This window comes from Glandiceps talaboti, chromosome 5, assembly GCF_964340395.1.
Source record: "Glandiceps talaboti chromosome 5, keGlaTala1.1, whole genome shotgun sequence".
NCBI lineage: Eukaryota > Metazoa > Hemichordata > Enteropneusta > Spengelidae > Glandiceps > Glandiceps talaboti.
Window position 1 is genome coordinate 5,709,171 of NC_135553.1, and position 17,917 is coordinate 5,727,087.

General features: G+C 35.0%; 1 protein-coding gene across 1 annotated transcript in view; it reads right to left on the reverse strand.

Moving 5' to 3' along the window:
• Positions 1-6,854: 6,854 nt before the first annotated feature.
• The window catches only part of LOC144435575 (putative ATP-dependent RNA helicase DHX40), a 43,292-nt gene continuing 32,229 nt past the window's right edge, over positions 6,855-17,917 (reverse strand). The window contains exons 10-17 of the mRNA XM_078124160.1: positions 15,142-15,222; positions 12,020-12,177; positions 11,319-11,433; positions 10,370-10,478; positions 9,331-9,498; positions 8,294-8,380; positions 7,751-7,908; positions 6,855-7,153 (exon numbers count right to left, since the gene is read on the reverse strand). Of these exons, the coding sequence (XP_077980286.1) occupies positions 7,060-7,153; positions 7,751-7,908; positions 8,294-8,380; positions 9,331-9,498; positions 10,370-10,478; positions 11,319-11,433; positions 12,020-12,177; positions 15,142-15,222 (970 nt within the window). The 3' untranslated portion in view covers positions 6,855-7,059. The remainder of the gene's footprint in view (positions 7,154-7,750; positions 7,909-8,293; positions 8,381-9,330; positions 9,499-10,369; positions 10,479-11,318; positions 11,434-12,019; positions 12,178-15,141; positions 15,223-17,917) is intronic.

Here is a 17,917-nt window from a genome sequence, read left to right on the forward strand (position 1 = left end):
TACATGGTGGCTAAAGCAAGCCTGCTCACCGACTCTCAGATACGCCTGTACCACACGGCAACGCGGTTCTCTGAACATACATTCCTCGATGGACGAACGCATCGCATATGGAGCGAAAACCCCACGATATACGGCACTTACACGCCAATTGCTAATACCGCTGACATTATAGTTCGCGGGGAAAATATCACAGTTATATGGAAGGATTGTGGAGATTTCTTCACCTCGTTTAACCAAGGTGCACGCGACGTAGATTACACAGTGTGCGGGAATTATTCCGAGGACACCGGAGTATTAACTCCTCTCCCTGAATGTAAATTAGGCTTCACCCTGGTGTACAAAGTATCGGAAGACGGTAGCAAGCGAATGCATAAATCTGTTGAAGTATCTGGAACGGACGGTTTTTACAAATGGCGATGTTTTGGTTATTATAACACTGGTCTTAAATTAACTTACGATGGAACAGATGTGCACAGTAGCATATACTTCATGTATGCTTCTGATAAGCTTAAGCCTTGGAAATACGAAGTTTTATTCAACAGCAAATTTTGTGGAAAAGCTATACATTTATAAGACACAGTTTCGCTGAATAACTGACTATATACCACTGCATACTTTTTAAATATTTTTTCCTATTGAATATAACTGTTGATAAAGATGAAAGCTGTAGCTATTTCCAGTCGAAACTTTTAATTACCATCTCACCTTTTGATGATTTTTTTTCGGGTGTCACAATGTTGCAGAGACAAAGTACGTGACAAAATTTCAGCTGCAGCTAAATTGATTTTAATGAACTGAAATGAAATGTACTGTCCACGAGTGGAAAAAAATGAGAGTCACAAATACAATGGGCATAGGTGATAGCAGCGTTCATTTGTGGCATATAATTTACCTGTAATAACAAAACATATCACATGAACATAATGCGAAACAAGAAGAACGTTGGCAGAAAGCCATCACTCAATGATCCTACAACCAGTTGTGATTGGTTGCTTTTAAAACTGGTCAAAGGCCAAGACCGAAAGCGCTTTGCCATGCCAGGGGCCATTTCGTTACTATTGGTAACGAGTTTCAATCATAGACATTGTCTATCGACTTCGACCATCGGCATAAGTTTCTTCTGAGTAAACTCACGAACTCACTTGCAGACACACACCAGTCTGTCAACCGTCAGCCTTCGTATGACAAACGCTACACCTGAACAATGCGTACGCGTCCTGTCGCATTTGTCAACGGTTTTATGTGGGTTATTGCTACCCTAAACCTATCGTTACATTGGACATTTTTCGCCAATATTGCAGGAAACGATGGCTTTGAGCCCGGGGTAATTGTCTATATGGATGCAGTAAGAAGATGGACTCTATCTGGGTTTTGCATGATTGCATCGTTTGTATATACAATATATTCCTTCCTGGTTGTACGAGATATTTGCTGTAGTAATGAAATATACCCAGAAAGAGATCAAAGACGGATGAGGAACACCAGAAGTAATGCATTCCTTATTATTGAAGTTGTTTCAATATTTTTAGAAGATTTCCCAGTGATCATGATTTATTACATTACTGTGTACCCATGCGTTGTAAAAGACATAAGTTCGGTCATCATTGCATCGATTACCATGACAACCATTGCAATACTTTGCAAGACTATGCATATTTTCTTGTATTTCATTCGATGCATCGGGCGTTCGCCAGCTAAAGAATGCCGCGATGTCCACGACGTGAAGAATTTTGGTATGTTAGTACTTTGCATCATGACGGGTACAATATTCGTGTTGGGTAGCATGTTGACTCTAGCCACTATCAGGTGGCCGTCTGACATTGACGTTGAAATTCAAGTTCGTTATAAAATGTACCCAGTTCGAAGTGAAAACGTGTACGGTAACACGTCGTTCTTATTTTGGAAATGGGAAGAATACACTTCAGAGTCTTATTTCCTCGCCTCAAGTAAAGAGCTTTTCTCGAATAAAGCCGAAGTTAGACTGACATGTGCTGATCTTAAATACGGGGGAAAGATTTACTGCAGAGACTTGACAGAAACTGCCTTTGTGGATAGCTTTCAAAGCAAGGATAATTGTACCTACGATTTCGTGTTCAGCTATAGTCGCCTTACTCGTATCGATAACAGAATATCGTATACTGTATCGCTGCCTCCAACAAGACGATGGCGGTGCTATGAATATTCTCGATCCGGTAAAATTTACATGTATTATTACGGTGATATCGAAGTTGTGTATTCGCAAGTACGTCGCCTTGCATATGATTTACGCCTTGATGCCTCTACACACTGTGGGAAGGGACCAAACGGAGTTCTGACCTAACTCATTCTACGTACATGTTATGCCTACGGCACACCAATGGTGTCTTAGCTTCTCAGCAATAATTACTGCACAAACGAGGTACATGTATACGGAATTATGTTGTTGATGTCGTTATCGGGATCGATTCTGAACCCGGTACACAGTAAAAAAAAAACTTATCTAACACGAACGCTAACGAATGACATATTTTTGGTACGACTTGAAATTGGCATTTCATATGTTGTTATTTTTCAACTGAAAACTGATGCTTTGGACAATATAACTAAATGTATCTAGTATGTACTTATTAGCACATGATCGAGAGGGACGACAATCGTATACGAGTGTGTGTGTGTGTGTGTGTGTGTGTGTGTGTGTGTGTGTGTGTGTGTGTGTGTGTTCGTTATTTGCATAGCTAACCCACGAGCACAAGCTGCAGACTTATGTCATGGGATAAAACTTAAACTGGGTTTATACGTTTTTGGTCGTATTCAAATGTTTATTGCATATACAAAAGGTTCTCGCAGTTTTCTAAAGCATATTTCAAATTAGTCTTAAGGTCTTGTAAAAGAAATCAGGACAAAGCTAGGGCAGAGGCGATGGCTTATAATCTTACACATGGAGACACTCGTAAATTTTGGAACTCCGTTCGCGCCTACTACTGTAGGAGGGTACAATGGCCATACAAAAATAGACGAAATGTGGAAAACGCACTACGAATCTTTACTAAATTCCGTTACGAGTACTCAAAATAAGGAATTTGTACAGTCTGCTCTACTGGAAGTCAATTTTCATGATGAAATGATTGTCACTCCTAAGGAAATTAGAGACGCGACTTTTTAGTTAGAAAAGGGTAAAGCAATGGTATAACTGCAGAACATTTTATCTATGCGAATCCAACCCTGTATGTTTTACTCAGTTTGTGCTCTACTGCTTTTTTCGTTCATGGGTACCTAACCCTCCAGATAGTTTTATGCATGCAACAATTGTACCTATTGTGAAAGACAAATCTAAAGATATTACGTCAGTTGATAATTACAGACCTGTTGCTATAGTTACGACGGCGTCAAAGTTGCTCGAAATTTGTATTTTATCTCGCATTGGGCAGAGTATTGAGACACGTGACTTTCAATTTTGGTTCAAAAGTAACCACTCCACTGATATGTGTATCTTTGTGTTAAAAGAGATAATTGACTTTTATAAGAGACATAATTCGCCAGTATTTTCCTGTTTTATGGATGCAACGAAAGCACTGGACCATGTTTAGAAAACTGATCAATAGAAATATTCCTTTATTTATAGTTAGAATATTGCTATTTTGGTATCGTAGCCAATTATTCTCTGTTCGCTGGGCTTCAGCGGAATCGACCCCTTTTAGTGTTATTAATGGGGTTCGTCAAGGAAGCATCATTTCGCCAAAGTTATTTGCTGTATATGTCGACGGACTGAGTAAAGAGCTCCAGTTAGCAGGAGTAGGGTGTCATATGGCTGGCAAAATAGCTAACCACCTGTTTTACGCGGATGACCCAGTCCTGATTTGTCCTTCAGTCAAGTCTTTAAGGAAATTGATTAAGATTTGTGAACAGTATGGCGAGCAGCATGACATTCTTTTTCACACAACTAAAATTGAGTGTGTGTATATTTACCCTAGATTTTGGAAACCGGTTCGGATCCCCAATGTTTATTTGTACGGAAAGCAATTGAAGATTGTTACTTCTAAAAAGTACCTCGGGTACATTATGTCTTCGACAGGGGATGACGAATTAGATATGCAGAGGCAGCTCAAGTCTTTTTATGCTAGGGCAAATTTTATTATTCGTAAATTTAGTCATTGCTCCCAGAAGGTGAAATGTACACTTTTTAGAAGTTTTTTTTTATACAATGTATATTGTTTAAATGTTTGGTGTAACTATAGTACTAGGATGATGCATACTTTAAAAGTGGCATATAATAACACAATGCGATTAGTATTTGACCTAAGAAGTGCAGTCAGCATTAGTAATATCTGTGTAACCAGTGATATTTTGAATTTTTCATCGCTCCACCGAAAGTTGCTGTATACATTTAACAGACGTATTGTTAAGTCTCACAATACTTTAATTCGAATCTGCATTGACTCTGATGCATATTTTCAAACTTTGGAGAAAGTATAGGATTATCATGTATACTACAAGATAGTTGCTAGTTTAATGTTATTTTATCTGTCTCTTTCTTTGTGTTTGTATGTTTTTTATATTTTTATGAGACATCTTGGTGGCCTGAATTAAAGAAATAATAATAATAATAATAATAATACTTAATCATCATTTGCAAGTTGACTGAACTCAAACCTGGTATTAAGATATGGCCAAAAAAAAAAATCTAGTTCTCAGTGGTCAGCGCGCCCCTGCCCTGAATACCCCGTGTCGATCCTTTTTTCCCCCGATAATGTTTTCTTTCCCGTTCCTTATTTATTCCTGATATTAGGAGAACAAGCAGCTGAAATCTACCCAACATGCCAAGACTGCTTAAATACAAAGCCTAAACTGCTTCAAAGAAAAAGGAAGTTTTTCAAGAGATAAATATGATAGAACAGAGTATGTAAAGTGTCAAAAAAATGTGTATTTACTAATTTGCAAAAAAAAAAATAGAAAAAGAAATTCGCATCGTCGCACCACTTTAGAAAGTTTACCCTGACCAGAACCAGATATATATTTTTTGCCTATAACTTATAAACTTATTGATTATACGTATAAAATGTCGACGACATACCAACTAACGCAATCAACTGTTCTGATAGTGCCAAAAGACAGTTGTAATGTCATAGAAGGCATGTATCGTATTAGCACTATTTGTAAAAAGTTGATCAACCCAGCTTGTTGTGCAATCTCTCGTCACCTACAATGGTACATTCACTCGTATTACAAACCTTGCGAATCTTTGTCAAAGAGTGCCATGTTTAGACATGTATATATTGAGGATTTGTCAGAGAGAAATGACTCGCTTCAACAAAAACAATAAATTATGTGAACTTGAAAGAAAGAAATCGACATCTAGCCTGATGTTTTCTAAGAATGAAATTTAAAGTACGTGTGTTGTATTGTCTGTTGTGAAATATTGCGATATGGATGATTTACTTTAACAATAGCTTACTGTGTAATGTGACACCATTGTTAGGACAGTCGTCTGCGTCTGCGTCTGCATCTGGTATGTGATGGACTATTGTAATATAATATAATAGGCCAGTATTATTGTTTATATATCTGAATTGAAAGTTGTTCTGGTTGGTAGCTAACAAGCGTTCTGGCCTAATGTTTGTTTGTCTCCGTCTGTGTGTATGTGTGTGTGTGTGTGTGTATGTATGTATGTATGTATGTATGTATGTATGTATGTATGTATGTATGTATGTATGTATGTATGTATGTATGTATGTGATTGTACATAAACTCAAGTTGAATACACAAAATAATAATAATTAGAGATTTATATAGCTCCTAGTATACATCAAAAGACTCTATTTGAATGTATATTCCCGTGTAAACATAGGTTAGCTTTCTTTTTATACCTTGACCTTTGACCTCCACATACCAAGTCAAATTATATGTTTATCAATAACTTTTCTTTATTGACATGTATATTGTTAAAAACCAAGAGAGCATACTTGGTTTGACCACAACATTCTCTACAAACTGTACATTCCTGGTCTTGATGTAAAGAATTTAGGTATCTATGTGGGGAAGGCTAGTTTAGGTGACATGTAATCTAAGGCAGGCACTGACAGACTCAATTTACACACTAGAAATGCCTACCAGGGTTTGACCTGCAGGTCCAAGAAAAGGCTATACAAGTACATCCAATATTTCATCTCGGGACAAGTACAGAACGACTGCCCCTTTCAATGTTTGTCTTCTTCTCTTTCAGCCATTGTTGTTTATGTTCTGCCATGTCACAGATGACTGAAAGAAAATCTATAGCACCTTGGTAACTTTGAAATCTTGCACAGAAGCACTTGACATGTACTTGGCTATTTTGTGGATTTCCTGTAAGGGTTTGTGGGAAAATGTGTGGTGATGACATTATAAATAACTTAATCTATTGACGATTTTGTCTTGACACATTTTGTGTTTGTCATGATACAGAGGGCGCTGTCAAATGTTTCTGCTACCTTTGGCCTTTATTTAATCTTGAGAAAGTTATTGTAGTGTACATTATAGTAAAATTTTCCTCAATCATAAAAAATGATCTTGAGCTCCATGATGTCCATGCCTTTCCTTTCCAAGACTTGTATTTAATGTATCTGGTGTATTAACATTGTCTCTATTGCACATAGAAAGCTGATGTTGTCATTTATAACAAATACACATTCACACAACTCCATTCAGAGCAGATATAAGTTTCCAGTGCAATCTTCCTAAAGGAAACCTAAATTTCATCTTCCTACAGGAAACATCCCTCTCAACTGACTCATTGCCTTGTTGCTGAGATGCTAGCTTGTTGGTGTACCCAGTTTTAGCATGTTTTCTCTCACGTTATCTTCTCATGTCATCAGCTAAGAAAGACTCCATATTTCTCTCTCTACTTTTTTCTATAATTGAAAGACTAGCTTGTTGATATGATATACCAACTTTGTTTTCTCTGCAGATACCCTTTCCTGGCATCAGCTACGAATGAGCCTGTATTTCTTCTATAACTTGTTCATGTCCAGTGTTTGCTCATTTTCTCTCCAGATACCATCTCCTGCCATCATCGGTAAATGACCCTGGACTTTTTCCATAACTTGTTCATGTCCCAGTTTTTGCTTGTTTTCTCTCCAGATACCTTCTCCTTGCATCAGCTATAGAAGAGTCTGTATTTCTTCTACTTGCTTTGTTGACACTTATGTCCTCAACTATAATGTAGAAAAAAACATGAAACATTATTTGTTTCAAGTTACACACATTTGGACTCCATACAGACATTGAATATATAGAAGAAACTTTGTTAGATTTCCTTTATCTCTACTACCTTGGACAAGATTCTATAACATTAGCAAACATGCTGACTGTATAGGAAAGTTTCCTAAATCTTACCAGAATTATGACACTCGTGTAACATACTCTGTGAGTCCATGGCCTTACAAGTATGGGACATAAGTAATCTGTCATCTCTATACATTCATTTCTATGACATCTCCTAGGACATACAAATCCTTTATTTAAAAATGTGATTTTTACAGAAAGCAAGGTTTATACATCTTGTAAGTTGCATGTCTAAATATATACCATATTTGTATGAACACTGTATTTTTCTAGCAACAAATTGTTTAATTTACAAAGAATGGTAGAAAAAGCATGCAAAATAAAATTAATGTAGTAGTTGTAATTCTGTCTGTACATTTATGCAGTATATGAGGTCCAATATTGTGCAAACACTTTTTGAGTACTTTAAATCACAAAATCTAGCAAAAATATCTTCGTTAACAGTATCTTTCACTCACCATATGCTCTGTCCCTCTCAGTGTCTTTACTGCGTTGTAGCGCCCTCTCTTGTTCAGTTTCATCCTTATTATCCATTTTCAGACAGCCACTCAATGCATACACATCAAGTTCATGTAGTCTTGGTAACAAATCTTTTATCCACTCGTAACGTACCTATAATGAAAGAGGAATGTTTTTGGTTGTCTATTTATTCATTTACTGTATTTGAACTCAGTAAATAGTTGAGATAAAATATCTTCCTACAAATTATTGAAACAAGTAAAATATACAATCTAACATTAGTGGCAATGAAATCTCTCAGAGATAGATCACTTGTATGTTGAAGGTGTTGGCTTCTGCAGTATTGTTCATTTTCTCAAATGAATTTTCAAGATAGTTGGGTCAATAAGTAGTAAACTCTACAAATTCAAAACACTTTTGACTCATGTATCTACCAATTAATACAAAGCCAATCCCCAGGTAAAAAATCCTGTACACGTAAGTGTTGTTCTGAAGTCACTTTGTAGATATCGATACATGTTAGCAACTACATACTTACTGGACATACTGTTCTTAAATAAACTTTACTTGTCCAAATCACTTCATGGTAAAGTATCCAGTCTAGCCTATCTTCCTTACCAAATAACTTGAAGGGGCATACAAATAAAAACAAAGGAATTATTAGTATTACGTTTGAGGGCGCTGTTTTATATCATAATCAAGCAAGAAAATGATAAGAAGTACTATGCAGGTGGATGACGGTAGTTGTGGGGGTTATAAATGAATATTATACATGTTCAAACAGGTAAAAAATATGAGGGAAAGCGTATGTAAAAGTGTAAGGGGTTATATATCAATGACTTAGGTAGAAGTTTAATAATTATTTATCCTGAAAATTAGAGTGTAGACACAACCTGGTATCATTTGGCTATATGGAAGAAATTAGATACTGTTTACATTAGACTCTCATCTCTGCATGTTCTGCACTTGGCCATCTTTTTTTCCCCTAGTTGTTACTAATAAGTTGCCAGTCTTTTTGTATCACTATCTGCACACAAATCAACAAGGTTTAACTTATTGAATTCGTTTTTTAACAAGCTGTCACATTTCTGTAGGTGTTAATATGTGCCTATATGTATTGTAACCCTAGGAAACCTTCTAGTTTAGTAAACATCTGTCAATCATCCATGAGTCAGTTGTTGCAAGGATATTCCAATACTGTACATCACAATTCACAGTATGTCACACTTTTTACAATGTTTTACATTGACCCCAAGACTGGCACACATCCCTTGGGAGATTTGTTTCGAAGTCTCACACTCTTCAAATATTTTGAGTTTGTTAGTTTGTTATTCACTTAATCCTCAAATTGTTTTTTTTTTTTTTAAATTTTCCCTAGTTACAAGTAGTCCTCTGGGCTTACGTGTTCATCAGATGTTTTTGACAACATCACTCACTCAGGTTTCACCCAATAGAACACATCAGTGTTTTAAAAAAAATGTTTTATTCAAACAAATAATGAATGAAAAAACCCAAGTCTAACTGACCCCATGAATGCAATGTAGAGCAAATCAACTTTTACTGTTCCTGACTTACCACGGAGGCTGGATGAATAAAGACAGGCGTTCCATGACCATCCATTGTGACAAACCCTCTACCAGACACTGATTTCCTTGCTACATTATGGAAATAACCTATACACAAACACCGTCGTAGCAATTCATCATCATTTCCTGATGTTTTGTCTTCAGGGAAATCTGGTGACTTAAGAGGTGAAATATGACGTAAAATAAGAAACACTGATAAAAGTAAAGCTATGTCATGTGATTTGATAATCACTGTAGTTTGATCTAGTGTCAGACGAGGTCTATGACTTGTTTTAGTCTTACATGACATTATTTGCAATCAAAGTATTTTGATGACACAACAGGAAATGTTGATGATGTCTTGAAATGATAACTGTCTTTCTGTCAGATGTAAAAACTGAGTAAGTTAAGCACCCTTCCAAACTGCCACCTAGGAGATTCATAAAAACAACATTATCTCACACTTTTTAATGTCATCACCAAGGTTTTTCCCATAAACCCCCCAAATGGCTGATTGTTGGATGGTTCTGTAGGGCTTCTTTACAAGATTTCAATACCTTATCAAGGTACTGTCTTGCAAGTTGATAGCAGCAATCAATACAAGTGTACTACCATGTGTGTCCAACTTACCGACAATCACATCTGGCATTGTTTTGATCTAGAACTCTGAGGTTATATAGACTAATCACACATATGTATATACGTCAAAGATTTTCCCAAACACCTTTGCTGGAAATTCCAAAAATGGATGACTACATGTCAAGAGCACTAAGACTTCATTTCAAAATTTTAAAGCTGAGTACGTTATCAAGGTTCTATTTTATTACCCAGAATCATGTATAAGTTGATAACAGAAATAATTGGAACTGGACTTTTTCTTTCAGACAATTACGTGTGTGGAGATGAGTATGAATCATATCTTTCATATCACTTCTGGATGGATAACAAAAATTGACATTCCAGCAACCAAGGAAACATCAGTTTAAAACCACTATGTGAAGTACAGAGTGCAGAAAGATCGGAAGTATGTATGCCTATGATATTCTTACCTGCACTTGTCTTTGTAGAATGGTATCTAATTGTTGGTAGATGCTAAAGGCCATCTTTACTGCCCTCCAATGTATGTAATGATCACTACACCACCTGCGAGGTGACTCACTGTCACAGAAATTAACAACAGTGAAAACATACCTTTTCAGTACGTGTTTGGAATTTGTCCAAATATCAAAAATCTTGCATCCTCACTATATCATTCATTCACAAACAGGTAGATAGGTTGGGTAGCAGACTCTCTATCGAGCTTAGCTTGGTTTTACTGAATTGTTGTTATATCATATTTACTTCTATCAAAAAGCTGAAGCTTTGAGTTCAGAACATTTACCCATAATTCAATTTTACAGTGTGATCACCATGGTTACATTAGGACTAATTGCTTACTGTGTCAGAGCTGGTGACAATATCATATACAGGGAGAGTAGATGATATATATCTACATGTGATTTTGGACTCATAGCCATTTTGTATCATAGTCATATATACAATGCCCCATGTGTATGTGTACATGTGTGAGTATGTATGTGTGTGTGTGTGTGTGTGTGTGTGTGTGTGTGTGTGTGTGTGTGTGTGTGTGTGTGTGTGTGTGTGTGTGTGTACATGTGTGAGTATGTATGTGTGTGTGTGTGTGTGTGTGTACATGTGTGAGTATGTATGTGTGTGTGTGTGTACATGTGTGAGTATGTATGTGTGTGTGTGTACATGTGTGAGTATGTATGTGTGTGTGTACGTGTGTGTGCATGCGTGTGTGTGTATTGTGTGTGTGTGTGTGCGCGTGAGTGCATGTGTGTGTGTGCGTGCATGTGTGTGTGTATGTGTGTGTGTGTGTGTGTGTGTGTGTGTGTGTGTGTGTGTGTGTACATTTGTATAACAAGTGCTTTATCTCATATATTATTCACTTCTAATGTCTGAACTGTGTTTTATATTTGTGTTGTTGTTGTTTACCTTTCTTTGCATTCTTGATAGATATACAGCAAAGTAGCAAAGTCATTGACGCCACCTGCTGAGTTAGCCAACTGTGTGTGGATCTTTGTAGCTTCTATTTGTTTCTTTCCTTCACCTATAGACACAAATAGATTGTAATTACTAGACTATAACAGTTGATTTCATGTTGGAATTCAGTCTCTCATCTCAAAATGATAACTGTCATTCATGTTTTCCTTTTATCTTTGATTTAAAATTTTGCATATTTGAAATGAAAAATCTGGAAGTATTCCAAAGTGTAGTAAGACAGGACCCCATAATGTATAAGTGCATGCCAGTGTGGCATAATTGGGGTATTTGTATGAGTGGTTGCAGTGTTCTCTGCCACCAAATTTTCATGGGAGTACTACAGTGAAAGTGAAGTCGATACTAAACACTGAAAGTACAAGTGCTAATACCCTGTCAGTGAGAATGGTCACTATGGCACTCATATTACGATGCAGTTTTGTTATTAGTACATAATATATTAAATGAAAACTGCAAAATTTGCGAAAATTGTACCACATAATCACATGATTTCATGTACAAGAAGTGATCACAATCGTCATTTGCATACATGTATGCAATATGTTGTCAAGATTGAACTGCTATGCAAATACCAATAGTATATACATGCACAGATACAAGGTAACCATTGATATATAATACACAAAAGACAATACCTGGTCTTATCAAGATATTTTCAACTGATAACATGGCAGCTATAGCTAACATCACATCTGAACATTTAGTCCGACCAGATTGTATAACAGCTTTAGATAATCCAGGAGATAAGGGATAATCCACCATCAAATGTCCTAATCTAGTGATATGACCATCCCTGTGTGAAAATTAATTATGCAATTTTTTGTTATTTTGTCACTTGATTTTTTTTTTGACTATGTTACATTTTAGTCAGGGTTCAGAAAATTAATGATAATTCATGGACTAGTCAGCATTCAGAAAGTTATCGACAATTTACAAAAGTATACCTCTTTTGTAGTTTTTCTACTAGTCACCTAAAAACTATTTGTGACTACGTTCAATTTTAGTCAGAGTTCAGAAATTTAATGACAATTTATAAAAATGCACTTTTTTGTTGTTGTTTTTCTACTGACTTTATAACTCTTTGTGACTAGATTAATATTTAGTCGGTGTTCAGAAAATTGATATCATAATTTATAAAATAACAGTTTTTTGTAATACTTCCATTGACCTCAAAAGTATTTGTGACAACCTAGATTCAAATCTAGTTAGTCAGTCTTCTGAAAATCGTAGATAACTTTGTTTGAACCTGTTCAGGTTCCTTTCGGCAATAAACATCTATTACAATCAAATCTCTGGTGAGACTGGCCACATTTGCTATTCTTAATACCTTCAGGGAAAACAAAGTTACTTTTCATTAATACAGTAGTAGCATAATATGTTAGCTGATGTTTTTTTGACTTTCTCATATCTTTTTCGTCTAGAATCTTTTTTAAACAATATCACACAGTAATAAAATTTCAAGATGAGAATGTAAACGATTAATACCAAAATAAGAGAATAGAATTTAATGTCCTGCCTGGTAAGTGTAACTTAAATCATTCAAAAAATCCATGCACGCTAAACACAAGGTCAAGTTCATGTGTGAACTACAGTGCCTTCTAACTACAGCAGCTAGTGATAGATGTATGCACTCTAAACACAAGGCCAAGTTCATGTGTGACAGACAGTGCCTCCCACCCCCTGGAGATTTCGACAGTTCTAAATCAATCTGCTAGGATTTGGGTAATCAGAACATGTCAGGTTGTTGAACTAGTGAATCAAAAAGCTGTCGTCAAGGCAACATGAGTGAAATGGCTCATTTGGAAAGGTACGTAACATTACTGTCACGGGTGATAAATATATATTTTATGCATTTTTCATTTTTTGTTTTGTGTTGTACTACTTGAACTCGAAAATATACATTTTGACCAAAAATGACACAACTCTTGGAAAATTTCAGATATCGATAAGAGATACACAAATGAAATATTAAAGCAATCGTGCTAATGGTTTTTGATAAAGAAGTTAAAAAGAACAATTTAAAAAAAGAAAGAAAAGAAATATGACCACAAATACCCCTGGTATTATTGAAAATAGAGAAATGTGCATTATACACCCAAAGTTGTGTGATAGAAAGGAATCAGTTATTTGCTGGTTGTCATGGAAACATTTCAATGAAGCAAGAAATGTTTAGCAAGACATTCTTTAAAATATCATCAAAAATTTTTCATCAAATATTTGTATCCGTCCTATTAAATTGTTTTGTTGCCATTAGAACAGCAGGAATGTGTTCTCTAACTCAGCTGAAAACTTTCAACTTTGAGCAACTTATTTACATTCTAATAGTGGCAATGGCTTTGTAGTGCAACTGTATTTGGCTGTTGCTATGGGTGTTGTCTTGTTGCTAGGCATATTTGCATACATTTCTTGAATGTTTATTCATATTTAATCCCTGTTATTATCTTTACAATATACATCATTTATTTGTTGCTATGGTCATGGTCTTGTGCTAGGCATATTTGCATACATTTTTAGAATCTTTATTCACTTGCCCACCCTTCCCAGTTTTCATTTTTGCAATATAAACTATAATTTGGCTGCTGCTATGGGTGTGGACTACTGAACCTTATCAGTTAAGTTGTGCTAAAAATGATAGAATATTTAGGCAAAGTAAATAGAGCTACAAAGATCATTCTTCACTGAAATGTTTTTATTAATTTTAGACTCAAAATTAGACAAATAGAAAGAGAACGATACTGGCTTCCTCTTCATCCTTCTATGATTGTAATTGTTAAACTTGTACTTTACAATCTCACAATATCAACTTTGCTGAATATTGAAAAAAAAAATTCAAGGGTAAATCCTTTCAGATTCTAATTTCCTGAGTTTGCTCACCGCAAAAAAAAATTTCAAGGAAAAATTTGTCAAAAGTTTGCTCAATGTAAAAAAAAATTTCAAGGGTAAATACTTTCAGATTCTAATTTCCTGAGTTTGCTGAACGCAAACAAAAACTTTAAGGAAAAATACTGAAAGATGCTATTGTAGGATGCTATAAATCTATTCACACTTTGTGTCTTGTCATTTGTTAGGATTTCATGCTGTGTAAAGTAGTTTGACATAGACATACAAAGCACTCGTGGCCAAAATATTGGATAACCACTGACTGGTGATTTGTTACTACCTCTTTACTTGTGATAAATAGATTGTATCTACTTTGTGTATTCTTATATACACATCAATTTTAAAGTAAACTGTACTCGATCTGTTATTGTCAAAGATTGAATTTATACCATCTACAAAATGGCATTCTTGTCTCTACTTTATGGAAATATTGTACGCACATCAAGTGTAAGGTGGAATGCATCTTGGAACCCGGGAACCAATTTCCATGCAATCCAAGTTTTTAAAGTCTTTCAAAACTTTGCTATATGAAAGTCCTTTAGAAATAATAAAAGAAATTTGGGGTTTACCATCTTGTTGTCAAGGAAATCATCAATCTTATATTTCCCATTGAGGTAACATGGTATTTGGCAGCCATATTGGATTTGGCGGCCATATTGGATTCTAAAATGGCTAAATTTTGATATCATTTTGACCTGTATCTAAAATATTTGTCTGGTGACCCCTGATTTTTTTTCATGATTTTAACTGAGAACGGGACAAAGATTTCTTGAACAATGTAACAGCAAATGTGTATGATATTTGTTTCCAAGGCACATAACAAACTGTACTTGCCCTTTACGACTATTGATTGTACAAGATGTATGACAGCACTTACTTGTCGATGGCTTGAAAGTAATAGAGTTGTCTTAGTGCTTCTAATAGCATTCTTTCTTCTGGTGGATCCACATAATGAAATCTGCAGGAAGAGATTGTTTTGTAATACATATCACGAGTACTTTACATAGGAATGATTAGGGAGTCATAATTGTATGTTCAGAGAAAAGGATCAAGAATTCACACTGCACTTTTTTGTTTGGGGTTCATTTTGTATATAGTCTGGAAGACACAATGTAGCCTAGACCAGAACATCGTTTAATCAACTGTAGACAATTAAAACTGATGTTGAAGGTGCTGAAAAAGTCCTCCCCTTATCACATTCTCAAATTGAAATATAATGATACAAAATAACACTTCGTATATAGATTCATGCCATACTCTTAGCAGTTTGTTTATGCTGTGAAAGTTAGTGATATTTGCTATATATATACCACATGACTAACCCTCACAGACATTACAAACTGATAAAAAATATCGCAGGAATCTACATATGAGGCACCAGACCTATGCAATGTATGTCAGTTTTATATTGTGATAAGGTGAAGACTTTTCGGCAGTTACAAAGCCAGTTTTAAATGTCTACTACTGATAAAACAATGTTCTAATCAGCAAACGTTCTTCTAGACAACTGTTGCATGGGTTGTCATTTGATCATGTATTCTAAGGGAACAAAGTACTGCTTTAAATCTACGTAAGTGATAACTTTTGATGTGTGAACATGTTTACGACAAAAATACCATCATATATTACATTACGACTTTTGGTCAGGACCTTGGTTTGACTTTTTAGTTACATGTACGTACGAATGAAGTGTGAAAAACATTGACTGACGTAAATGTAGATAACACAGTAAATCGGTTAACATTTATTTCTAAGGCATCGTTTGAATATGTCTAAAGCTAACACTTTCACCGAATCACCTCTGTTGGAAGTTTTATTGTGTAATGATTTTTATTGACAACCAATATAAGATAAGTAGGTGGCAGATAGGTTTTACTTGTGAATGATCTCAGTTTTAGTGTTGCTTACACAGCAGGAAAAAAACTTCTGAAAAGAATTTAAAGAAATTATCATCTTAGAGTGGATACTTAAAATGAATGCAATTTCCTGCATATTTCTTATTTCAGTAGAGATGTCTATTTTGGAGAGGTAGAATTACTATTGTCAATGGTATCAATCAGTATGTAATAGGCAGTTGCTACATTCAATTTCACATGCCTCATAGCATGGTAATTTCATGAAATTCTGCTTTAGTGCATACAAGTTACAACCACAGTAGCAGCACTCAAAGATATAATTTGATGAGCACACTGCTGTTTGAATACATGCAAGTTAGGTAACTGTCTAGATACTCTATTATTGCAAGTGAAAATCTTTTCAACCTTTATGCAAAATCTGTTGGGTCGTCTCATATGTGGTGTTCAAAAAAAGGAACACAGCTGAGTTTATCTGGTTTTGATTGTAATTTTTCATGTATATTTGAAAGGTATTTCAAATTTGCAGTATTCTACTTACTAAAGCATATGTAACATCACTAGAAATTGACTGAACTCAAACCTGGTATTTTAGATACAACTTATAAATGATCCGATGATGTAATCTAGTATACATATAAAAAAATATCAGGGACATCCTACTATGCATTCAACTGTTCTAACAATGCAAGATGACAATTGTAATGTCATAGAAAGCATCCATCGATATTAACATTTTTTATACTAGAAACAGTTTGATCAAGGTTTTATGGCAGTATTTTCACTATGAGTAAAATGTCTATAAAATCACCTTGTGCCACCTTTATATACATGAGTGTGTGTTAAAGTGATAATTACAACATAAAATGTTTTCTGTGCATATGATAGAAAAAAGTTCACAGAAAATCTGTCAGGCCTTCTGATATATGTTATTATCCATGTGTATATAAGTAACACAGTCTTCTATACATGTTTGTGTAAAAAAAAATTTAAAACACACAAAATGTTGTCTGAAAGAACAAACAAACAAACTACTCAACACAAGTAAAAGCGTATTAGGGTGCCAATTGAAATTGAGATATTTTAGATAGAATGAAAGTTGTTAGCATTTTCATCAATTCCAAATTGTTGCTATGGAAACAGAGCCAAATGTTCATGAAATTGAGGAGATGTGATAACTAGTTGCATGCCGACCCAGGGCCGGTAGAAGACCACAGGTAGTAGTATTAACAATGATTTGTACTATTGACATTTTTCTTCTTTTGGGAAATTGACTTTTCTGTTAATTTTGTTGGAAATTATTTGCAAAGAGATTAGCTATAATTAAAAATTTTAAATACGAATGTACAGAACCCCCCCCCCCCCCCCCCCCCCAAAAAAAAAAAAAAAAAAAAAAAAAAAAATGTGCCCAACAAAAGAAACTTGTAAGTTTTGACAACCATGCTCTCAAGGATCAAATGTAGAAGATTTATCTCTTGACTATATCTGTGAAATGTATTTCTCTTGATCACATTTTATATTTCACTCAGACTCGGGAAATCAATTATGCCATTGCTATTATACATAGCAGTAGTTCTCTGTTTGAAATATCTTACGGCATATGACATATCAATTTTGTAAACATGTTTATTTGATCTTATAGCTTTGAGCATTTTAGTAATCCTTTTATCTATAGCCAGAATTCATCTATAGAACAAACAATGTATAGCACACTTCATCATAAATGGCATAATTTTGAAATGTACCTTTTAGTAATGTTTTTTTTCTATGACATTTTTGTGTACTGGGGATTTTTTCTTT